The sequence below is a fragment of the Pagrus pagrus genome (assembly GCF_965226575.1).
Source record: "Pagrus pagrus genome assembly, chromosome: 17".
Taxonomy (NCBI): Eukaryota; Metazoa; Chordata; class Actinopteri; order Spariformes; family Sparidae; genus Pagrus; species Pagrus pagrus.
The window spans coordinates 2,046,248-2,071,820 of NC_140201.1; the positions used below are offsets into that span (position 1 = coordinate 2,046,248).

At 38.9% G+C, this 25,573-nt stretch overlaps 3 protein-coding genes across 8 annotated transcripts in view; 2 read left to right on the plus strand and 1 right to left on the minus strand.

Moving 5' to 3' along the window:
* The window catches only part of col14a1b (collagen, type XIV, alpha 1b), a 166,030-nt gene that overhangs the window by 9,890 nt on the left and 130,567 nt on the right, over nucleotides 1-25,573 (minus strand). For all 5 annotated transcript variants that reach the window (XM_084379990.1, XM_084379993.1, XM_084379989.1 and 2 more), the window contains 5 exons: nucleotides 3,504-3,599; nucleotides 3,018-3,071; nucleotides 1,366-1,419; nucleotides 1,168-1,221; nucleotides 361-432 (listed from right to left, as the gene is read on the minus strand). In XM_084379990.1, coding sequence (XP_084236116.1) covers nucleotides 361-432; nucleotides 1,168-1,221; nucleotides 1,366-1,419; nucleotides 3,018-3,071; nucleotides 3,504-3,599 — 330 coding nt within the window. The remainder of the gene's footprint in view (nucleotides 1-360; nucleotides 433-1,167; nucleotides 1,222-1,365; nucleotides 1,420-3,017; nucleotides 3,072-3,503; nucleotides 3,600-25,573) is intronic.
* Nucleotides 5,383-10,268, plus strand: LOC311273107 (killer cell lectin-like receptor subfamily B member 1B allele C). 2 transcript variants are annotated; one of them, XM_084379994.1, is made up of 6 exons: nucleotides 5,383-5,709; nucleotides 6,122-6,241; nucleotides 6,346-6,468; nucleotides 6,559-6,683; nucleotides 9,177-9,292; nucleotides 9,999-10,268. In XM_084379994.1, exons 1-6 carry the CDS (start codon nucleotides 5,544-5,546, stop codon nucleotides 10,126-10,128), a joined length of 780 nt encoding a protein of 259 aa, XP_084236120.1. In that variant the 5' UTR covers nucleotides 5,383-5,543; the 3' UTR covers nucleotides 10,129-10,268. The 2 variants fall into 2 exon arrangements, with proteins under 2 accessions (XP_084236120.1, XP_084236121.1); XM_084379995.1 differs by lacking the exon at nucleotides 9,177-9,292.
* Nucleotides 11,661-23,871, plus strand: LOC311273146 (uncharacterized protein; the record flags this gene model as incomplete). The annotated part of the gene is made up of 8 exons (XM_084380046.1): nucleotides 11,661-11,937; nucleotides 12,718-12,837; nucleotides 13,511-13,600; nucleotides 21,172-21,261; nucleotides 21,385-21,447; nucleotides 21,733-21,875; nucleotides 22,124-22,245; nucleotides 23,838-23,871. The coding sequence occupies exons 1-8, from the start codon at nucleotides 11,781-11,783 to the stop codon at nucleotides 23,869-23,871; spliced, it is 819 nt and encodes a 272-aa protein (XP_084236172.1). The 5' UTR covers nucleotides 11,661-11,780.

Genomic DNA, 25,573 nt, shown 5'->3' on the forward strand with positions numbered 1-25,573 from the left:
GCGTTGAAGTACAAACTGAGATTAGTTCAAACAGTCAGAGAATTCCTCGAGGGATAATGAGACTAACGGCTCCTGACAGAGAAAAGGACGTAAGGATGTTTCCTCTTCAGTTGGTCCGTATTAGTTTTCAGGAGGCAGGTTGAGACTCTGACAGGCCCGTAGATATTCACACAGGAAGCTGTTAATCCTGCCGCGAGACGCTCTGCTAAGCCTGACTGACACGACTTCCTGCCTCCAGTCAGACAGGTGATGGGAAACACATAATAACAAGGTGTTCCTGGTCACAGGTGTAACCCCAGACTGGGGAGGAGAAAGGTTAATGAGGAGAAGAGGCAGCACCATTGTATCGTCATGACTCACCGGTGGTCCCAGTTCTCCTTGTTTTCCTGGAGGGCCCGTTGTACCTGGGGCCCCCGGGGCTCCTGGAGTCCCCTGATGGGGGGGACACAGACAGATATGAGGATAAACAACAGGTTTAGACAAAAAAACAACAACGTAGAAGACAAGCAAACATACATGTATACCACTTTTACACCAACATTAGTTTGTACATGAAGTTTTTTTAAACCTGGAGGAATAAACACCTGGAGTCACATCAGAGTCGGGAGGAGAGCTCAGAGATTACTCTTTAACTTTTGGGATTAAAAAATTCATTCATCTTCACTCCTCTTTATCAACCTGACTGCAGCAGTGATCCGCAGAGGTGACCTCCATTGTCCTCCATCTATGTTCTGTAGTGTTGACTGCCGTCTGGAGCTAGAGGAGGATGTCCTGAACTATCTGACGTGACTCGGGTACAAATGCTCCAGACGAGGTAACGTTTTAAAGTTTTATAATGTATGTATGATTTCTCTATCCCGCCGGAGCTACAGCTGACTCAATAAACTTGTGGATTTCTCAGGGTTTGAACTTTGATGGAAACATTTAGGATAATCTAAGTACACATCTAAAAAAAAAATATCCTCCCAAAGATTCATAACTATTTCCTACAGTAACAGCTCCTCTTTAAATCAACCTTCAGGTGTCCAGAAGGAGAACCAGAGGCTGGACAGTAAAACTGCAGCTCCGTCTGGTTCAGCTGCCTGATATTCACATTCCTCCTGTGTCTCCTTTGACAAGTTCACGAACACCACAGCTAAACTTTGTCAACATCTAATCGTCACTTACCATAGTTCCCGTGGGACCCGGTCTGCCCGGCGGGCCGTCTTTGCCTGGCAGTCCCTGTGGAGGAAAAAAGATGCGTATGTTGGAAACTAAATGATGCTTGTGTGCATAAAATACTGTATTTAGGAAAGTGCTAAATTCTTCTGACGCTCATCTCATCTCAGAGGTATCACTGACAGTTATATTTATGAGATGACTCACTCTCTGTCCTGTCGATCCTTCTCTGCCCGGTCCTCCAGCTCTGCCAGGAATTCCCTGAAACACCAGAGAGCAGAGGTCACTGCAGGTCACATTCAGGCGGTTCAGACCTGCGTTCTGAGTGATCCGATCACAACTAACACCCTCAAGATGCATTGGGGACACATTGGAGATCTGATCACTCGGACAACATTTAGAGGTGGTGTGGGACGCATGTGACCACATTATTTTAGCAGTGTGTGCACATGTTGAAGGACCGCCTACTCAACTGATGTGGTTCACTGTGATGTGAATTGAACTAGTAACCACAATATCACCAGACTCCCTTAACAAATCGTGTGATTTTAAGAGTTGTCGCATGACGAGAAACTTAACAAACTTCGAAAAACAGCGACAGTGAATTCTTAATCATCGGTGCCTTCTTGTAAATTCAGCATTAAATCGAAACATGAAGTTGTTTGTTTCCTTGTAAAAAGTGTCAGTTTGTGCCAGCCTGTCTGCTTCTGTGTCTAAAATGAGTCTTACCTGCCATATACTGACGGTTAACATGTCACATTTTACAAATACAGAGAACAATAACTTATAAATGCTGCATTAGAGAAACTTTATAATCTTTGTGAAACGTTGTCTCTGGCAAATTCTTTTCTTTTTGGACCTTCTTCTTAATTTGGGTTTCTTTGTGTAAAAAAACGTATCGGTTTGTGTCACTGATGTAGGTGTGTAGTTGCACACACAGGGGGAAGTGAGATTGGATCTCATGAGGTGTGAATAGACGAGCTTAAAGCTGTCTACTTGTGATCAGAGCGCTCAGGACAAAAAGTAAAACCAAATGTTCACACTGAGGCTAAACCTTCACAGATTTGACTAATAAGAAAAAAATAAAACAAACTTCACACACCGCTGTTTATTTCTGTGTTTTTGTTATGCAGTCAGCACGTCCACGGAGGGAGGCAACACATGGATAAAATAACTTCTTGACATGCATCTTATAACCACCATGTCTCCTATCAACTTTCCAATTAAGGCAAACATAGAAAAATTTAACTCTGCTGCACAAACACTGACATTGGATCTTATTTTATTGTCAGGAACTCAGGGAATGGAAACAGATTCGAGCCACAGAAATCAACCTTTTGCAAATGGCACCATTATTCATAATCTGACAACTATTTGTTTACGAAAGGTCGTATCAGTCGCAGTAACTCCGGAGCAGTAATTAGACTTGTGAGAAGCTCTTTTCAAGCCACAGACCTTTTCTGAAACATCACACTGCCCAATGTTCTGTCACTAACAATGTTAATTAATTTGTATCACTGACAAAAACACTAAAAATTTAATTCTACCAAGCATTTAACAGCCACCGCACAAACAAGGTGAAAATGTACTTACACATAATTAACAGAATGAAAAGCAATCATGATAAACACGTTTGGTTTGGGTTAGGGATGTTTGGAGCCTAATCTAATGAGAATATATAATTATTAAATTTGATAATTAAGTACCAGATACATGAAACATGCAGAAATATTACTAACACCCCGACTTTAATGTTACAGTACCTTAACCAAACAATAAATCTGGCCCAAAATGTGACCGAATGAGCTTGAAAAAAATGGAGATACACGTTGAGTTTGCTGTTTCGTTTTTGTTTTTACCTGGTTTCCTTGTTGTCCAGCATCACCTTTCTGTCCTCTCTCTCCAGGAGCACCCTGCAGATTAAAATTATACTTTTATTTGCTTGTTTGTGTATTGTTTATATAACAGGGGGAAAAAAATAGTTGCTTACAATGTGTCTTTCATCTGAATGTGAGACAAATAGTGGATACACTGTCAGAAAAAGGGGTGCAGTTGGAGTCAATTTCAGTCCCCAAAGGTACAATCTTCCCCTTAGGGGTAAATATTGGACCTCAAGGTAACTATGTGTACTCTTTGAGGGTGCCACTAGAGGTACAGGTACCAATAATTACCCAATGTCAAGGGAACAACAGCTGTACCTTGAAGGGTACTGCCCCCGTGACATGCTGATGTACCTCTAAAGCTACAAATATAAACTTTCCTTTCTGACAGTGTATTATATCCTAAATGTATATGAATATGTTGACATGTTGTGGACAATCATTCTGTGTGTGTATTTAACATACTGGGGGTCCTATGATGGTGCGTCCACTGGGTCCCTGTGGTCCTTGCGGTCCCTGAGGTCCTGGTACACCTGTTTCACCTACTGGACCAGTCGGCCCCTGGAGAGAGAGAGAGAGAGAGAGAGAGAGAGAGAGAGAGAGAGGGAGAGAGAGAGAGAGTTAAAGACATACTCTCCTAAAGACTGCTCAGCACAGTCAGACCACAGGACACTTTCTCTGTTAAGATGTTGAATTCATCAGGCAGCAGAAAGACGCCGAGGGGTCACTGAGAGATTCACAGGCGTCCTCACAGCACAGAGCCGGACCACAGTGCTGCCTGTGAGTCTGATAGGACACTTGTGTGGAGGAGCGCTGGATGAATGAGAGCCTGAAGACTGCTTTTGATTAAAGCAGAAGTACATTTACTTTGTACTTATCACCACTGATTCTATAAAAGGTTTGAACTTGCCAAGGTGACTGAAAAGAGACCAGATTTTATTACAGCAGTTCAGAGGCAAAGTGCTGCATTGAATAACAAAGTGGCTCTTCATCCCAGTCTGAAACTAGGCCCTACCTACACTTACTGTTATTTCAAGTCTCTCAAATCCAAATTGAAAAGAGAAAGAGGTCGTCCCACTTCAGCCCATAGGGTGGAAGTTATGCACATGAACCTGTTTTAGAAGCAGCAGTGAAAGGTCAACTGTTGGTTTGAGAGTTGGAGCATATGCATATCACATCATCTTCTGTAGTTTCACACACACAGTGGTCGGTTCAGACACGCTGCCGCAATATCATCTGGTTTACACTTACATAACAATAAATAAATAAATCAACCACAATAAAGAGGCCGGGGCAATCAGATTCAAATCTGTTCTGAATACATCTTGGAAACATTTACACTTGACTATCCAATTAGCCCAAGAAAATGTGGTACTGGACCAAACCTGGGACGCAGGGTTAATGTCATTCATGAACTAGTGAGGCAAGAAATAAGGAGGCTGAACTGTGCTGCTTAACTAGTAACATTTGCTGTGTATAACGTTATGGTAATTGATTATTTACTTCACTTTTTAATTCAGTGTAACACATCCACACATACATTCATATACAATCCTGTGGCTGCTCACTAGCTTTCTTTTCTCAGAGAGAACATCTAAAACAACAACCAAAGTTTGGTTTATAAACCTCCATCATGCTCAACTGTGATATACAATATTTTCCTGCTTATGCTGGTCGTCATATTTGATGTTTCTGCACCTCCATTTCATCGAGGACGTAATATCTGATAGTGTGAAATGATGGCAAGGAGGAAATGCGTGATGATAACAGAATAGGTCACATCCGTAGCAAACATTTCCGTCATAATAGATTGTGTCAGGACACCAAGTTGCGCCATGTATCATTCAGATGACTACAGCAAAAAAAGAAATAAACCAGGACCACACACAGTTAATTCCACGGACACTTTTCTTGAGATATTTTGGATGATCAGTGTTTGAATCATTATGTGGCGCCGCAAAGCTCAGGTCAAAACTTGTTTTTAATTCCTTTGTGGTCTGTCAAGCTACAGCAGTGACATTTTATCAACATTTCAGTCTGCAAACACCTCTGAGTGCTCAAACCGCAGATCACATCTCTGTCAGAAAAAAAAGAGTAAATGAACTCATAAATCTCTTCTAAATAAAAACTAAAACAAAAAAGGAAGGTTTCATGAGCTAAAAAGGAAGCCAAAAAAATGTAATTACTCAATTATTAGAGAGTTTTTTCCAGTAGGGCGGTGAAAATGTGGTTGTCTGTTTTCCTGTCACTACTTCCTGTGTGATGAAACCTAGCCAACAGAAATAGAGAGACAGATAAAGTATGGCAGAAAACCCCGACAGCAGCACCAGAGCGGAGTAGAAAATTATATTTTGGATTTAAAAATACAAACTAAGCTATCTTCAATCTATGGAGCAGAGAACCTGTTAGCAGCAAGGCAGTGACAGCAGCTGGGGGGTGTAATAATTAAATGTAAATTTAGACTGTTGAGAATCTGCAGAAACTTTTGTTGTTTCACGTCTTAAAATGTGTTCCAACATTTACGAAGACCCAAATTTGACTGTGAATGTGAGCTACAACAAAGGAGCCAGAGAGGACAGAGGAGAGAGCCTGGAGAGAGTGGTCGACATTTACGAGAGTGCGGACACTTTCACCGACCATCGTCATGTTGATCGTTCGACACGGGACGGAGGTAAGCAGCAAAGCTAAGTATGACGGTTGAAATGTGTGGATGTGTGTATTCAAATAAGGGTCTCAGCTAAAGCAAATCATTTATTTATTTTGTTTGTATTTTTACCCTCTTAACTTTTTCTTTTTTCCTCTAATATTCTTATTCTAACAATTATTCTTTATTCCACACTTGGAAGAGATCTCTGCTTTCTTGTGCCAAGAAAATGTGATGCAGGGCTCTCTAGGCCTTACAAACCTCTAAATTAAATAGTTAATAGTTCCCCTGCATACCGTAGTTGTACTCATACATTTTAATCCTAATCAGGTCTTGGATCTGTGTCACCATAAATAACTTTCTGTGTGCAGCTTTTGTCGCCCCGCTACGTCAAACTTGTTTAATCAAAGTGTATTCTTTGTGAATTTTACTTCTGCAGGAGCGCACACTCAGAAGCATCTCCAAGCTGTCAAAAGAAACCTTTGTAGAGCTGCTGCACTGCTCCTCAGTCTACTCTGTCTCCTGCTATTAGTTGGAGTCACCGTCCTGTCCAAACTCTGTGAGGACCTTGTCTTTATTTTAATGTCACATCTTGAGTCACTCAAAACTTCAATCAATCGGTTTGATTGGACATCACTGCCCTGTCTCTTTTTTTCCCACCAGATTTTTCAGAAATTTTGAAAAACTCTGAGCTCAGTCAGAAGATGAATCAGACGAGTCATGACAACCCAAACGACAGTTTCTGCCAGGATCAGGGGAACAGCGTCCCGCAGGGAAACATTACAAGTGGGAACGTTATGAAGAGATGTTACTTTATCATAATAATTTCAAATCTTTCACTAAAACACTATAATGACATTAAGTTGTTTCTTGAAGGATGGAAGAGATTTCGATGCAGTTGTTACTACAAATCTACTGAGAAGAAGAACTGGACCGACAGCAGGAGTGACTGTCGGAAGAAGGGAGCAGATCTGGTGATAATAATGAACAAAGATGAACATGTGAGTGCCTGTAAACTTGTTTGGGCTTTTTGTGTTTCTGTGTGGAAATTGTTGCTGTGCTCATTGGCATATTGTATGTTTTTGTAAATGCACATGCTATATTTGTGTGATATTATGTAGGGGTCGACCAATATGGCTTTTTCAGGGCTGACACCCATTATTAGTATTATTAATATTATATATATAACATTATTATTAATATTAATATTATTGATATTTAAAAGTGATATTGCAGTAAAAAAGAAAATCTTAGTGTCAACATTTAAAACAACCAGTGATGAACTCCATTACTCCAGTGTTCTTAGGTACAATATTGAGGTACTTTACTTCCTAATTTCCTTCTTCTGCCACTTTATGCCTCCTCTCCACAACATTTATTAAAACACCTATTAGAACACCTGGTTTTGCTGTACTCAGGAGTACGGCCAAAACCGTTAGAAGGTATTTGTTGTAAGAGTTAAATGTTGCTTAGTGATATTTGTTTTCTACGACGCTGTAGCTTTCCCTTTACCCTCACTGCTTACAGTCCCTATTGTGTAAGAGGAGGTGGCACCAGAGCCCTTTTAAAACTAGTTTATTTTAACATCAATATAAAAGAAAAAACAATAATCGGAAAAATGCTGAATATCAGCCCTGATAGTCGGTCTACTTCTGATTGTATGTGTATCGAGTGTTAATTTTTATTATTGTTGTTAATTATAAAATGTAATGCATTACATATTTTCATATTTACAACATTACTTTCTACACAGAGTAATGAGCTAATGATTACACCATATTTTCACCAAAATAACTGAAGAGGTACAACTAAGCATTATACAATCGGTATTATTGTTTTAAAGCAGCTAATCAAAGCACAGAAGCTCAAGTTTATTGGAGTTCAATACAAATCCAGTGGGGGGCAATCTGTGAAGCCTGATGAGGCCTCTCCTCTCAGAGGGATGGACCGATTATCGACCAATATTCAGCATATTTTCCGATTATTGCAGATAAAATAAATTAATTTAACTATGCAATACTCTGGCTCTGATGTAGCATCCGTTCTCTATCTGTAGTCACTCTGTGGTTTCACTCACTGTCCCGCCCACAACATTATCTGAGTAGTTTCACATCACAAGTGATCATCTATCAACACTGAATAATCTGAATCTGCAACTGTAACTATAGTTATTAAATAAATGAAGAGCAGAAAATGGACACATCAGTCGACCCCTTATTCACATGCTGTGGTCACCACTACAGTATGTGGTAAAATCGCCTGCTTATTTTACAATAGTGTGATGATGATATAAAAAAGGATAAATAGCCAAGACCTTTTTAAATGAATGAAAAGACTTGGTCACAGGGCAGGCGGACACTTACATATTAGATTTTTGTTATTTTCTCTGATAAACCCAAAGTAACAAGACTTTGACACAAACTAACGATCGGCTTCTAGCACAACAGGTTTCACAAAGCCCCTTTAAGAAAAAGCAGCAATCCTAATTTCAGTGGTTAGCATGTTCCAGGACATAGTAACTGTAATATTACTGAACTCCTATCAAAAACCCATGATATTACTCTGTTACCACTTTCACTTTTGTAGTGTGATACCCTCGACACTGAGTATTTTTGCATGTAGCGCTTTTGCAGTTCCTCAGAGATGATTACAGAAAACCAGGGAAAAGAAACCCTCTGTTATTGAGTGTTTTGATTCTGTGATACATTGTACTAGAGCGGGGGTCAGCAACCTCTCTCTTGCTCCTCTGCAGTAGCTCCTTGTGACTTTGACAAAAAATTACATGGAAATGAATGATGGTGGTTATTTTTATACACACTGCTGTATGTCTGGAGTGATTCTTGCATTCATAGATGCATTTTCACAAACACTTCCTGCGTTTGTGAAAATGAAAATTCAAGTCGCCTGAACACAGTTCTGTACTGCTACTGATTTCAAAGTCGGCCTGCACATGCCAGTGGATACTTTCTTCAAGTTTGTTAGTTATAGCATCCCTCAATAACAATAACATTTAAACTAAAACATGGTATTATTGTGTTGGAAATGCCAAGTACATAATGTAATAGCTCAGACATGTTCATCACTTTTTAGCTTCCCCTGGAAACAGTTTTCATCGTCCTCTGTGCTTCTTGCAGCGTGTTTCTATATTTGGTTGAGTTTTCTCCCTTATTGTTGCATTTTGTTCTAAATGCTGTGCATGTGTTGTCAAATTGTTTGTCAAAAATGTTTTCTTAATATTAACAAACTTATTTCTATATATTACTTGATTAGCTGCAATGGACTGAGCTCTGGGGACTAAAGTCTATTTGGCTAAATCACAGCAATGTCAATTAATATTTGTTGTCCCTGAATAAGAAAAGTATTTTTCCTTGTGTTATTTTATTTTCATTTCTTTCCTTCAGAGCTGAACACAACATGACATATGGATTTACTACAATAGAAATAGTACTGTATAAACAGAGAAATAATTACTGTCTCTTTTACAAAATCATCAGGAGTTTGTCAGAAATCTGGCTGCACACCAAGCTTCCTGGATCGGTCTAAAGTCAGTGAAGAATCCTAAATGGATCACAGAATGGGAATGGGTGGACAAAACAACGGCAATATATGTGTGAGGATTTTTTAAAATTGTTTTAAAATCACGATATATCAGTCATTGTCCACGGACAATACTGAGATGAAATCAAAAACTAAAATAAATAACAAATAAAGTTATACGAAACAATAATTAATATTTCATCAAATCAATCATGTTTTCAAATAATGTTAATATTTTTAGCTGTTTTATTTGTATTAATTTGAATTAGTATGACTCAGACAGTCCTCAGATAATCTTTGACCAATTCAACCCATGATTTTAACATGATGTTGGTGGCGTGCAAAATGATGATTACTTTGTCTTAAAACACATTTTTGTTTGAATTTCGGTTCATACTTAAGAAATCAAAAAGCCAAAGTGATTGAGGCCACTGATCTAGATTCATAACAGCTCAGATTGATGAACCTGTAGTCTACTGCTCTACCACATGAGGGCACCAACATGTTCATATTAATCCCTCCCGTGTGGGCCTCTTCACTGAAAGCAGGAAAATCATGTAAAAGCAAAACAAACTGCTTTAAGAATAAAAAAATATCTGATTTCACTTTCTGAAACTCTTCTTCTGTGGTGTGCAAACAGTAGTGCTGAAAGACATACAGACACTAAATATGAAGCTCATGAGGAGTCACTAGTGTTTATATTATTAAGAGAGTTTCCAACCTGAGTGTGTTGTGTGGTTTACATCCATAACAATAAGGTGCTTGTGCTTGTTTTACAGGGGCTTTCGTAAAGGTGTGGATGTTACAAAGGCTCCAAAAGGGCAACCAGTATATATGGATGAGCAAGGAACGTGGGATCATACCAACTCTGAAACCAAACAATGGATCTGTGAGAGAGCGATATCTTGAGTTTCCTGGAAACCGGGCAGTCTAACATTTGGCACACATGTAACTGATATACTGTAATGGGTTTAAATCTTGACCTTTGTGACATGCATACATACATTTCTCCCTCTCCTTCCACACAGTTGTTGCTGTCCTCCCTCATAAAACCCATAATAAAGGCAAACATGAAAACATCAACTGTGCTGCATTTCTGTCCACATGGCATTTTTGGGGGCAGAAAAGCGCTTGGGTTGGGACTCTTGTGCGAAGAGGAAAAAACAGCTGCACGTTGGTTCTGATTAACGTGTTTAAGTTAAGGTGACAGAGGGCTGACGACAGCGCTGATAACAAGCTTACAACTCGTAGGTCTAAAAGCACGATACTCACCAGAGACACTCAGTCCACAAATGGACTTTTCTATCTCTGTTCTGATAGTTTCTGTCTGATAAAGCTCAGGATAGAGTGACACGACTGAACCAGCTTCTCCTCCATTTTCTTGGTTACCAGGGTGACGAGTCCCGCCTGATCTAACATATGATTGGTTGCCTGAACAAGAGAGATATTTCTGTGTGTGTGCTCGCAGTGGCCACAGAGAAAAGGGGAAGTGCTCTGAAAATAGACGATAGGAGCAGAGCCTTTTCTCTACGCTCGCTCCTCATTAGAAAGTTAAAAAAGATGCTGGCGCTCAGAGAAAAACGTTACGAGGTCACGGCTCTTACTTAGAAGTGCAAAATGTAAAAGTACAAAAAGGCAAAAGTGTTCATGACTATACAAAATGACATAATAAATAAAGGTCAAAGAGTGTCCAGAATAAAACAGTTTCATCCACTGAGGTGCATCAAAGGTACTTTTACATTTTTGTGTTTGTTGGTATTTGTGTCATTGGCAGATTTGGCCTGATGGTGGCAGTACTGGAGGGTTTCACCACAATCATTTTCAAGGCAATCTGCCCAACAGCAGGGCGAGTTTGTATTGTTAAATGGTGGATTGACAGATGGTGTAATACTGCATTTCAATGTCCACATTGATTGATGGATTATAAAACCTTCACTTCATTAAACTGTTTTAGTTTCTCTATAAGCCAACACTTAAAAATAAAAATAACTGAGAAAGCAACAGTTCCTGTTTTGGACGGAAGAAGAAAGAGAGAGAGAGCGTTTGTGTGTGTGTGTGTGTGTGTGTGTGTGTGTGTGTGAAGCACAACACTTATTCACAATGTGTGAATTCACAACTTATTCACAATGTGTGAATAAGTGTCAGCAGATTCATCAAAAAGCCTGAAACCTTGTATCTCCAAACTCTATTGTTCAAACAAAGAAACAACAGAATTATTTTGTGTGTATTCATAGTTTATCTGAATGTTTTCATAAATCTAAAGATGAGACAGTTCTGTCGTCTAGCTGTTATAAAATCCACCATGTTTCATAAAGAGTCAAGTGAATTAAAGGGTGTGTATGTGTGATTGCATGTTGTTACTTCCTGAATGTTTTCGACCGACACCAGACGGACGTCAGACCAAGACACACTGCCAGCAGCTTCAGTACAGTTACTACGTTATTGCACTTATCTACCATAGTTAGTGCTGCATATTATACACGTACAGCAGCATAGTAACAGATCAGCACAGTGCAGTAAGTGAAGTGCAGCTACTCTTTAATGGTGTCAGTCCTCTCAAGATGTCCACAGATATTTATGCCAAACCGGATTTATCCAAGAAGGTCAGATACACCAGAAAGGAGGAGGGAGACAGAGAGGAGTGGCAGGAAAATGAGGTGGAAATCTATGAGAGTGCAGACGATATTGGAATAAATCATTTTCAGTCACATGACGGAGGTAAGTGAGAAACTATGACAAATCAATAGTTCTGTTCAAGTTATTCGGTCCCACCTTAGCTCAAATTTCAAGAAAGTTTGTTTCCTTTTAGACACAACATTTATCTAATATTCAAGGGCTTTCTGGCATCATATCTATTGGTCGTACTAACATTTTACAATCAGGCATCATTTCTCCAGAGGTGGGAATTGTGGAGTCATCAAGTCATCTCCATGCCATGAATTTGTTCTGCTCAGTCACTGAACCAGGTGCATTCACTAATTAGCTCACCTTCCTGGCTGAAGAGCTGTGCTGATTGGACTCAGCTAGTTTAGTGCATGAACAGAACAAATACATGGCATGGAGATGACTTGATGACTCCACAATTCCCACCTCTGCATTTCTCAGATCTGGGGAAGTAACATCTCCAGTAAAGACGGCTTTACAACAGGGTAGTAACAGAAATGACACGACAGGAAGAAGTAAAGTGACAGACAAGATCTGTTGAATATTATTATCAGTACAGAGTCGAGGGTGAGAGAGGCTGAAGAGGTGATGCACAGCTGTAACACAGCTTTCTGTTGAAGCAATTCAACAATTCATTACAACTCAACATTTAAGATGAGCTCATATTTTGTTTCATACAACAGTGTTTAAGTGATATTTTTTAAATCTGTCTAATGTTAAGACTTTTAAAACAACTTGTTCACAGTTGTGCACAGATCAAAGCAGTGAATCCACAGAGTAAAACATCTCTGTAGCAGAGGGGAATGACACACTCTGTGTGTTTTGTCACTTCAGGACCGCACAATGAGAAACAACCTCCAGCCGTCCAAAGAAAGCTGTTCATTGCTGCTGTTTTCTGTCTTGGAGTGCTGTGCTTTCTGATGCTGACTGCAATCATCCTCCTATCCAGCTATCGTAAGATAAAATACATCCCACAAGGAACACATTTAGAAAAACTGGTACCATTGCTGCATGTCTATGATCCTGTTTGATTATATATTTTTCATCAATGCAACAAGTTACGGACATGCCACATGTATTCTGTAAGTTATTTGTTATTATAATCTAGGGATATGACGAAATCTCGGATGATCTTGGCTGATTAGCTGGGCTGTAACAGTTATTATTTATGTCTGCAGTCATTAGCTTTAGGTGAAAATGGCTAAAGTGATTAGAAATGGTTGTGAGGCAGAAGTCTCATCCAGTTTGTGCTTCAAAGCAAGTTCCTAAAATCTGACATATGCCCCGAGATGTAGTAGGTGAGATTTTGTATCACTCGCAGATGATCTCTGCCTCGCTCCGACATACCTCCTACACGAGTAACGCCAGCCTAATGTCAGCACACGATTCAAAGCATGGAAGCAATGTTGCAACGTAACTTCTTTGTCCAGCTGAGGCCAGACAATCAACAAACAACATAAGCTGCAGACTCCCATATGCTCTGTCTCTGCATTGATGCAGAATCTTCCACGTCCACATTGCGATGCATCTTATAATTGAGAAACTTCCATGCCTCTACTGACCATTAGTATACAACAGAAAGATTGTGTTGTTGGTCTGTTTCTTACTTTGTTCTGGTTCTCACCAGTTATTTTGGTCACTTTGAAAAAAGACCAGCTGCAGAACAGCTACGACATACTGAGCAACAACTACACCCAACTCCAAGAAACAGTTCCAGGTAAAATATATTTAATTAAAAAAATAAATAAATTAGCAAATACAAAACCGAAGGATCGAAAATTTAGACTAAGCTTAAAAATGTTTGCTTTAGCAAAATTGAAGGTGAGAAAAATTGAAAATGAGCAACTGTAATGTCTATTTACATGATATAACTTGACTGTGCTTCAACTTTTAATTATAACTGTTTCATGTTGACATTTTTTGCTATGTGGATATTTCAGACAGTCACAAATGTATGGGGTTATTTTTGTCTCATATATATTTGTAAACGCACAGAGGGTGATCTACAAATATTCCTTGGTTTGCACACGTGTTTTGCTATCCACAAATAAAAATTTCTAATTTGTAACTTGTATTTTGGTTTTTACAAATACATGTGCATTTGTAAATAAAATGTGTATTTGTAAATATATAATTTTCCATTTGTGAAACAGAAAATTCTGCTTGTGAAGTGTGATTCATCATTTGTGGATCACCAATCGCACACACGCATCTCTTTCCTCAATGACGTATTTCTGAGACGTTCCTGTCGAGATTTCACACAGATCCACAAACAAATAGGTCGTGATTCACAAATGGCCCGCCCTCCTCACCACTAGGTGGCAGTGTAGTTCTATGCATGTAATTATTCCTTCCACAAACACAAAGTTAGGATTTGTAACTTGTGTGTTGGTTTTTACAAATAAATGTGTATTTGTAAATATAATTGTTTTCTTTCGTAAAAAAAGGACATTTGCAAAAACGGAAAATTCTGCTTGTGAAGTGTGATTCAGCATTTGTGGATCACCAGCTACACACACGCATCTCTTTCCTCGATGACGTATTTCTGAGACGTTCCTGTCGAGATTTCACACAGATCCACAAACAAATAGGTCGTGATTCACAAATGGCCCGCCCTCCTCACCACTAGGTGGCAGTGTTGTTCTATGCATTTACCGGTTTGCATAGTGCTTAAGTGGACTTTCACTTCGCTGAAAAACCATGGCTGAAGGAGGAGAACAGCCACCATCCTCTGTAAGTAGCCTACAAATGATTTTCCTTGCCCTACCTACATTAAGACCTATACCGTGAAAATAAAATGAAAACAATAATGCCGTGACTGTGCCCGTTTGGTTAGCCGAGTATACAGACGCCGCGGTCTCTGGCCGGTCTGGCTTTGGCTACAGGCTAAGTAACGTTAGCCTTGAAATAAAAACCGTTCTCAATTGGAGGCCGAGTCTGTTGCTATTTTCTGCAAGTTCTTGTGAATGAACAAAACCACTCAAAGCCCGTTTGAGCAGTTTTTAAAATGCGTCATGCATGCCAGATTTCTCAAAGACTCGACCCGGTTCGATCTCCAGTTTTTGAAGCTCGGACCCGATGCAGTCGGACCCACGAGCAGCCTAATTCTAACCGTTGATTTTGTTTTCACAGACTAACCTCGTCTCATAACGAGGCCGTAAGCTCCTATTATCTTGGAGCTATGTCCGCAAGTCCAGATTTACATGACGCTTATGATGACACCATTGTGTGTAAGTAACTTTTACTGTTTTGTTCCTGTTCCTTCCTTGTTTAATTTTACTGTGACTTACGTTTTTTGTTAATACCACTCTCCTTTAATTGTTTTCCAGCTGCCTGTAAGACAGTAAGACCGAGCTCTGTGCCTCGCTGCAGTCGAGATTAGAGGCAATTCCCAAGTACAGGGCAACGTGAACGCACCACAGACGTCTGCAAAATGGACCAGATTCGGACAGAAAGCTGCCAGTTACCTCCAGCTCCGAGGCGGCAGACTGCACTGTTTCACCTCCACTCCACTCCGTTTGCACTGTTTACTGTTTGCTGTAGCTACTGTTAATTTGTAATGTATGTCTTGTAGTTTGTATGCTACTGGACACTTGTAAAGTATCTATCTATCTATCTAGACACCTAACGGTGCTGTAGGATAGGCCTTCTCCTGAGCTTCCCGTTTGTTATGTGGGCAGAATTGTACATAGTTGTGTGTTTGTGTTTCTGCTAATAAAGCTCTGTCTTTGAAATGTTCCTTTCCTCAATAAATTCATTGACGTCCTTGATGGTAATAATAGTGTAGTCTATAGCATATCATATACATACATACATAAAATATATATATATATATATATGTGTGTGTATGTGGGGTTTACACTTATAATGACCCAGGGTGACCAATAGTGACAGATCTGCCAGCCATTTTTTCGTGTTTAAAAGTAGTGGTTTCATCCAATACTGAGTGAAGAAATTTAAGCCAGGCCACACATCCTCTGGCCAGGCGTGGTTTCGCTGCTATTCATATGCCAATTAGAGCCGTTCGCACCTCCGCGAGCACCATATACGTCATGGTTTGTTTCCGACAATTTTAGGCACAGACATCGCCACGTTCACAGACTGTAAATTGTCGTTAACTGCCGATAATTAGGGAGATTTCCGGCCGTTTACGGGCCCGAAAATCCCATTTGTCATGCAGTGTTTAGTTTGTCTTCTTCTTCTAGGATTCCTGGCACCAGCAGGCTCCTTAGCTTGTCATAAGCTAGCGGGCAGGCAGCAGGCTGTATTGTTTTGCCCATAGACTTTAGTTAAACCATTCAGCTACTTGAAAACACTGCCACCTAGTGGTGAGGAGGGCGGGCCATTTGTGAATCACGACCTATTTGTTTGTGGATCTGTGTGAAATCTCGACAGGAACGTCTCAGAAATACGTCATCGAGGAAAGAGATGCGTGTGTGTAGCTGGTGATCCACAAACGCTGAATCACACTTCACAAGCAGAATTTTCCGTTTCACAAATGGAAAATTATGTATTTACAAATACACATTTTATTTACAGACGCACATGTATTTGTAAAAACCAAAATACAAGTTACAAATTAGAAATTTTTATTTGTGGATAGCAAAACACGTGTGCAAACCAAGGAATATTTGTAGATCACCCTCTGTGCGTTTACAAATATATATGAGACAAAAATAACCCCATACAAATGAGATATTAAATCCTGAGTGAAAATACAGAGTAAACAGTCTGAATAGGGAAAGTGGTGATCAAGAAAGATCTTACACTAAATAGAGAAGACAAGAAGTCAATTTGTCAGAGAATGACATGAAATCTATCTTTAAAACACGTGTTTGACATTAAGGGATGAGGTGTCCTGACGGATGGACGAGATTTGGATGCAGCTGTTACTTTAGATCCAATCAGATGAACACGTGGCCTCAGAGCAGAACTGACTGTCAGAGCAAAGGAGCAGATCTGGTGGTCATAAACAACAAAGATGAACATGTGAGTGTGTTTGTCAATGAGTGTGTGTTAGTAAAGTGCCTCTAAGTCAACCTGCTTTGACTCTTTCATTTGGACCTGGTTTCCTGTCAATATTATTTTCATATTTCAGACTGTGTGTATTTTAAAGCTTGGTTTTGTTGTTTTGTTTGCAATGAAACGTTTTAATAATTATTTATATTTAACAACATGTCTTTACTAGAATAGAAAAACTGAATGATGAACAGAGAAATGATTTTTGTCTCTTGTTAAATACCAGAAATTTGTCAGTGACCTGAACAACATGAACGAAGAGTCCTGGATTGGTCTAAAGACAGCGTCAACAGGAGAAAGACGTTTTGAATGGAAGTGGGTGGACGGATCACCGCTGACAGAAATGTGAGACAGTTTTTATTTCTTTCACATTTCCATCAAAGTAACTGCTTATCTTTAAGATAAGTGTTTTCTCAAACTGAAAAATGAAAAAAAAAAAAAAAGTTTTTATAAATTTCTGTTAGTGAGGAGGTGTGGAGCTGCTTCATCAACCAGCACTACAGTTATAGTTTATATTACAGTATGTTTGAAAAGAGAGAAAGAGAAAACGTCTTCTCAACTCTGTTAAATAACTGTGAATATTATTAATATTATCAACTTAAAGAGACACAATGATTGGGAAACCATCTTTGTGTTTCAGATCAGTGAATCTATAATCTCTTTCTTTTTCTGATTCATTCCTGCAAATGCTAATCACATGAATTACTGTAAACAGAGAGAAAAGATCACGACACATATTAAACAAGTTATTGTAAAACTATCAAAAACATTAATATTTGAGGTAAAATTCAACAACTTATTTCAAATTGAAAATAATCAGAAGTTTCTTCCCTGTTTAAAAGCTAAACATTTTCTTTGTGCTACAGCTTCTGGACATCAGGACTAGAAGCTGCTTTAGGGGACCAGTACGCAGCACACTGGAATAAACAAGGACAATGGAGACACAGCTATTATGAAAATACTAAGCACTCTATCTGTGAGAAAAAGATTTCTTGCATTCTATGATGACAGAAGTGTGTAGTGTTGAGATCAGCTCTTTACATGTATTGTGTGTGACATGCTAAATAACCTGGATCACACACACATTGTTCCTCTGCCTTACATGCTGTATAACCTGATTGGAAGTGATCCAACACAACTACATGTGTATTACTTACTCTGCAGCCCTGCAGGATTTTCACAATAAAAGCTTGTCTTTACTTTGCTTTAGTTGATTCATAAGTTTGTATTCAGTTCAATCTGTCTGCGTTCAATATGTGAAAATAATGCCAAGTTTTGTCTGAGTCCTCTTTGATACACCAGCTGCTAATTTTCAGTGTGAAGCTTCTACAGGAGACTGAAACATGCTTGAAGGTTTATGTTCTGCCTCTTTAGCCTGTGAAATGTGCTTCTGTCCAATTCACATGATAATTCAATGATAAGGACATTTTCTAATCTTAACCAAGGCCACATTTAAACTTCATTTTATCTGTCTCATATCTGGATCAAACCTAGATGCAATTTAACATTGGTCATTCATTTTGGATCTTTGATCTGCACTCCTACACACTGTTTGCATCTGTTATCTCTCCGTGGGTCACAAGCTGTGCATGTAGCAGAGCTAATTAAAAAAAACAACAGTCCGGTAGCATCACATTTCCTGTGTCATATTCATATGTGTGAGAAAACTGCAACAGTGACAGCAGCTCAAATATATTTATATTGTTTATTTGAAGAGTGTCTTGATTCCAATGAGCAAACCATTAAAAGTCTAATTTTGAAACCATTTTAAGTGAAGTGCGTCTTTTCATGTGTTTAGGTGTGGTCTGTCCTGGTGTCACTTCCTGTGTTAGAGGCTGTCCAACTCAAAGACAGACAGATAAACTACACAGTGAAACCTTCAAGAACAGCTTCAGTTAAGTTTTCAGTTTGTAAAGATGTCTGCAGAAATTCTTGCTGCACCAGATTCCAGCTTCAATGTGAGATTCACCAGAAGAGAGAACAGAGGAGAGGGAGAGGAGATGGAGGTGGAAATGTTAGAGGATGAAGAGCATCACGCTGATCTTGGGCCACAACAAGCCAGTAAGTCTTAAATGATGACTATTGGACAAAGGGAAGTTAGTTCAAATGTTTAAGTGGCTATATTTAAATTAAATACTGAGTGAAAATGATCAATTCATCCATCAGTTCACCATCAGTCACCGCTGACTACGGGTCATTATCAGCTGTCTTGGTGCTCTAATCTGGTGTAACGTCAGTCATTATTCTTATAGAGGGAATGACAATGATCTTCTCATATTGGCTGGAATCTACATACGCTGTGAGCAATTCAGTTTTTAACCCAAACTGTCACATCTTGATGATTTAGTAATGTCATGTTTTAGGCTCCTCTCAGTTAGATAACACAACAGGTGCGTGTTCATCTTTATCATCATCGTATCACTTTCTTCCTGCGATCAGAGTTTTGTCCAAGAGACATTTTAGGAAGAACACTGAAGCTAGTCAGCACAGGTTGTTTCTTGTTTCACTCTGTGTAGAAGAGGAAGTTAACATTATTTATGAAGACAAAGACATAATCCTACACAATCCATACACTGTTAGGTGAGCATTTCTCTGAGGATGTACAGAAATCTTAACCAGGGACCAACAATAATGTTTCTTGCCACTGGCCCAGTCTGGTGAGTCTGTTGAGAATCTACTGGTCCAAACTCATTTTTTACCGGCCCTGAATGCAGTTTGTACTTGGAGTACTTCTACTCCATCACAGAGGTAAATATTGTACTTTCGACTGTAGTCTGTGAGTTTAAGTTACTTGTTATTTATTTACATTACAACTTTTCATTCACGTTGCTGGTATGTCTCATGGTTTTTAAACGACTTTTAACATCATTATCAGCCCTGACTTAACAGTTAATGTTTCTGCAAAACCACAGATCAGTTAAATCTGGATGTTTCTTTATGTTGCAACTTTACGTTTGTTTAGGTTAAATTTTCTATTTCTCTCTTAATAGTTTATAACTGAGGCACAAAAACCACTTGGTTACGGTTAGGAAAATATCACAGTTCGGCTTAAAGCTGGTTTTGGTCTTCACAAAAACAACTGGAAATGTCTGCAGCTCTCCTTAAGAAACACCCTGTTTTGTCTTCAGAAGAACAGATGGAAATGTCTCTGGTGTCCTTAAAAATATCCAGTGTTGTGAGTTGAACTGCAGTCATCCGTTTGGCTGTAATAACACCACCACCAGCTGCAACAGCTGTTTCAAGAAGTAGAAGATAAACACTGTTTTGACTGAAGGGGGGCTTTAAATATTTGTCTGACACTATTATGATTCTTCAGCAGTCTGAGTTAAAAACTCAAGTGTGTATCTTGGTCCTGGTAGCATGTTGGTTCAATGCTGGTCTGTGTCCTAGCTAGGAAAGTCCCACACCAAAGCATGTAATAGATCCAAAGGTCCACTAGAGGACAGCAGCGAGTTTCCCGGTTTGCCTCGTCTAGGTGGGAGCGGTACCAGCATGTATGAATGTGCAGAACGAGAAGAGGGTGATGATGACTTATAAAGTGCCAGGAAGTCTGCGTAGGGAGGAGGTTGGGGTTTGGATGGGTTTGAAATTCACCCAGAAGACCAAAGTTTGAATCCTGTGTGAAGCTAAAAGCCAATGATGACTCTTTAAAGGAAGTAGAACATTTTCAATCCGAACCATGACCTTTTCCTAAACCTACCCAAGTAGTTATGGTGCCTTTATTTTCAAAGTTTAACCAGATGCTGAATATTTAATATGAAGGAAACATTTTCTGTGGAAACAAAAAGAAGCTTTATTGTACTAAAAACACAAAGCCATTTAATTTGAGTAACAAGTGAAGCCTCATCTTTGGCTGAAGAAGACTGTGTTTCTTGTGAAGGATCAAAGGCAGTTCTGAGAGGAGGAAATGTTCATTCTTTCAATGTCCACATGACATGTGAGTCTGAACCTGTCCTTTAACAGCAACATATACCACATAACTAGAAATCATTTTCAGAATACACTCTTTTAACCTCATTTAAGCACAATTAATGGATGTTGTTGATCTACTCTGGTTCTTGTTCATACTTAAAAAACGATAATCCACTTGTTATGACACCTCCACATACTGAACAAGACAAGTTAAAGGACAAGTACACCAAATAATTAAATTCCTCTTTGGAATAGTGACAGTGATATTTCATTGTGCACAGGAAGTAAGGTAGTTGGTCTTTAGTATAAAGCACAATGATTTGTTTGTGTTTCTCAGTTTGTTCTGGTTCTCACCAGATATTCTGTTCACTCTGGAAAACGACCAGCTGCAGACCAGATACAACGAAATGAGCAACAACTACACCCAACTGCAGGAAACAGTTCCAGGTAAGAAAAAGCATCAAAACAAATAAGGAAATATCAAATATACAGGATCCAATTTTACACTTTATACTTAGATTAAAGACTTTCACATTATCACACTGTTTATCTATTGTTGTAGTTCTCAAGACATGACAGTCAACATCAGTCAGTTACAGGATGAGGTAAAGAAGCTGAAGGATGAAATTGAAGGTGAGAAAAATTTAAAATGAGCAACTGTAATGTGAATTTATATAATATAACTTGACTGTGCTTCAACTTTCAATTATAACTGTTTCATGTTGATATTTTTTGCTATGTGGATATTTCAGACAGTCACAAATGAGATATTAAATCCTTAGTGAAAATACAGAGTAAACAGCCTGAATAGGGAAAGTGGTGATCAAGAAAGATCTTAAACTAAATAGAGAAATCAAGAAGACAATTTGACACAGAATGACATGAAATCTATCTTTAAAACACGTGTTTGACATTAAGGGAAGTGGTGTCCTGAGGGATGGACGAGATTTGGATGCAGCTGTTACTTTAGATCCAATCAGATGAACACGTGGGATCAGAGCAGAACTGACTGTCAGAGCGAAGGAGCAGATCTGGTGGTCATAAACAACAAAGATGAAAATGTGAGTGTGTTTGTCAATGAGTGTGTGTTAGTAAAGTGCCTCTAATTCAACCTGCTTTGACTCTGTCATTTGGACCTGGTTTCCTGTCAATATTATTTTCATATTTCAGACTGTGTGTATTTTAAAGCTTGGTTTTGTTTGCAATGAAACGTTTTAATAATTATTTATATTTAACAACATTTCTTTACTACAATAGAAAAACTGAATGATGAACAGAGAAATGATTTTTGTCTCTTGTTAAATACCAGAAATTTGTCAGTGGCCTGAACAACATGAATGAAGAGTCCTGGATTGGTCTAAAGACAGAAAGGTCAACAGGAACATACCGTTATGAATGGAAGTGGGTGGACGGATCACCGCTGACAGAAATGTGAGACATTTTAAAGATTTTATTTCTTTCACATTTCCATCAAAGTAACCGCTTATCTTTAAAATAAGTGTTTCCTCAAACTGAAATATGAAAAAAACCCAAATTTTTTCTAAATGTCTGTTAGTGAGGAGGTGTGGAGCTGCTTCATCAACCAGCACTACAGTTATAGTTTATATTACAGTATGTGCTCCAGGATCATTAGTTTGAAAGAGAAAACGTCTTCTCAACTCTGTCAAATAAATGTGAATATTATTAATATTATCGAGTTAAAAGAGACACAATGATTGGGAAACCATCTTTGTGTTTCAGATCAGTGAATCTATAATCTCTTTCTTTTTCTGATTCATTCCTGCAAATGCTAATCACATGAATTACTGTAAACAGAAAGACAAGATTACGACACATATTAAACAAGTTATTGTAAAACTAATAATAATTATTGAAAACATTAATATTTGAGGTAAAATTCAACAACTTATTTCAAACTGAAAATAATCAGAGATTTCTACCCTGTTTAAAAGGAAAACTGTATTTTGTCCTACAGGTTTTGGGCACCAGGACTCTTATCTGTTTCGTGGGAGCGGTACACAGTATACTGCAATCAACAAGGACATTGGATACAAAGTAAATATGATGATAATAAGTACTGGATCTGTGAGAAATAGATTCATTTCATTCTATGATGACAGAAGTGTGTAGTGTTGAGATCAGCTCTGTAAACTCAGACACATTTACATGTATTGTGTGTGACATGCTAAATAACCTGGATCACACACATATTGATCCTCTGCCTTACATGCTGTGTAACCTGATTGGAAGTGATCCAACACAACTACATGTGTATTACTTACTCTGCAGCCCTGCAGGATTTTCACAATAAAAGCTTGTCTTTACTTTGCTTTAGTTGATTCATAAGTTTGTATTCAGTTCGATCTGTCTGCGTTCAATATGTGAAAATAATGCCAAGTTCTGTGTGAGTCCTCTTTGATACACCAGCTGCTAATTTTCAGTGTGAAGCTTCTACAGGAGACTGAAACATGCTTGAAGGTTTATGTTCTGCCTCTTTAGCCTGTGTCATGTGCTTCTGTCCAATTCACATGATAATTCAATGATAAGGACATTTTCTAATCTTAACCAAGGCCCCATTTAAACTTCATTTCAACTGTCTCATATCTGGATCAAACCTAGATGCAATTTAACATTGGTCATTCATTTTGCATCTTTGATCTGCACTCCTACACACTGTTTGCATCCGTTATCTCTCCGTGGATCACAAGTTGTGCATGTAGCAGAGCTAATCATAAAGATATCAGTGCGATAGCATCACATTTCCTGTGTCATACACGTAAGTGGGTGTATTAACTGTCTCTGCAACAGTGACTGCAGCTCAGGACAAATGTGTGTATGTGAACACACAAACTTTATTTCCTCAAAGTCACTGTCGAGAAATAAAGACACAAAAAATGCTTTAGTTTGCAGCTTCAAATATATTTATATTGTTTATTTGAAGAGTGTCTTGATTCCAATGAGCAAACCATTAAAGTCTAATTTTGAAATCATTTTAAGTGAAATGTGTCTTTTCATGTGTTTAGGTGTGGTCTGTCCTGGTGTCACTTCCTGTGTTAGAGGCTGTCCAACTCAAAGACAGACAGATAAACTACACAGTTAAACCTTCAGGAACAGCTTCAGTTAAGTTTTCAGTTTGTAAAGATGTCTGCAGAAATTCTTGCTGCACCAGATTCCAGCTTCAATGTGAGATTCACCAGAAGAGAGAACAGAGGAGAGGGAGAGGAGATGGAGGTGGAGATCTTAGAGGACGAAGAGCATCACGCTGATCTTGGGTCACAACAAGCCAGTAAGTCTTAAATGATGACTATTGGACAAAGGGAAGTTAGTTCAAATGTTTATGTGGCTATATTTAAATTAAATACTGAGTGAAAATGATCAATTCATCCATCAGTTCACCATCAGTCACCGCTGACTACGGGTCATTATCAGCTGTCTTGGTGCTCTAATCTGGTGTAACGTCAGTCATTATTCTTATAGAGGGAATGACAATGAGCAGCAGATACTCCACAGTTTAAAGTGGCCACTTCAAACCTCATACCAGCATGATGAAAATGTTGTCTATGTATTTTTCCTCTGTAGGACCAAACACTGAAAAGAATCGTGCAGCTGTCAGAAGGTGTTTCAGAGCTCCTGCAGTGACTCTGGGAGTGATGTATCTTCTCATATTGGCTGGAATCTACATACGCTGTGAGCAATTCAGTTTTCAACCCAAACTGTCATATCTTGATGATTTAGTAATGTCATGTTTTAGGCTCTTCTCAGTTAGATAACACAACAGGTGCGTGTTCATCTTTATCATCATCGTATCACTTTCTTCCTGCGATCAGAGTTTTGTTCAAGAGACATTTTAGGAAGAACACTGAAGCTAGTCAGCACAGGTTGTTTCTTGTTTCACTCTGTGTAGAAGAGGAAGTTAACATTATTTATGAAGACAAAGACATAATCCTACACAATCCATACACTGTTACAGTAGGTACTACTTCAAAGTGGCCATTTCACTCGCGGGGAGCGAGATTCACGCAACGCGTGAAATGTCAGTGACAACTGTAGCCACTAGGTGGAAGCATAGTACTGAATTGCAGCTCAAACGATTTTGGGACAATTCCACATTTGACCACAATGTAGCTGCAATGGAGAGTGGCGCTGTTTTAGGCTACAGGTAGAGTGAATGGAGAGGGGGACTGCTAAACCGTATCAGATTGATTCAGACTGATTGTTTCACAGCGGTGGGACACCTCAATTATCTGGGTGACCTTGGATAATCACTTGTGCTTTCTTTGTTTTACAGTAGAGCTAAAATATGGACATTAGTTGTTTTTTTAAGGAACATTTGTTTACTGGTAAAATTGCCGACCTGAATTATTGTCCCAGTCCGCCCCCGTGAGCCTATATCACGGCCTGACTGGATGTTGCTTAAATATAAGAATAGCCTATAATAATATCTGATACCCTAAAGACATCTGAGGTTGTAATTTCGCTTGCTCGCTCGCTGCAGCCACGGCTAATAAGTGGAGGCAGAAACAATTACGCACAGCCTACAGAAGTTTCTACGTCCATATAAGCATTTAAGAAATGATTCTTATCAGTTCCATAATTCAGAGAGGATTTTTACTCAACGAAAAAATTTATAAAGATCAGCTTTTAGGTTGAAGACACGACAGCAGCACGTATGTCCAGACGTTGGTGTGTGTTATGACTGATGTATAGCTCCCCTGGTAGAGCAGCTCCCGCAGTAAGCAGAACCTTCTGCTAGTATGAG

What these genes read in the sequence shown, in the direction of transcription:
- LOC311273107 (XM_084379994.1), top strand. Translation starts at nt 5,544, where the DNA reads ATGTGTTCCAACATTTACGAAGACCCAAATTTGACTGTGAATGTGAGC. An exon ending in TCGTTCGACACGGGACGGAG is followed by an intron (nt 5,710 to 6,121) that starts GTAAGCAGCAAA and finishes TTACTTCTGCAG; the next exon opens with GAGCGCACACTCAGAAGCAT. An exon ending in CCCGCAGGGAAACATTACAA is followed by an intron (nt 6,469 to 6,558) that starts GTGGGAACGTTA and finishes TGTTTCTTGAAG; the next exon opens with GATGGAAGAGATTTCGATGC.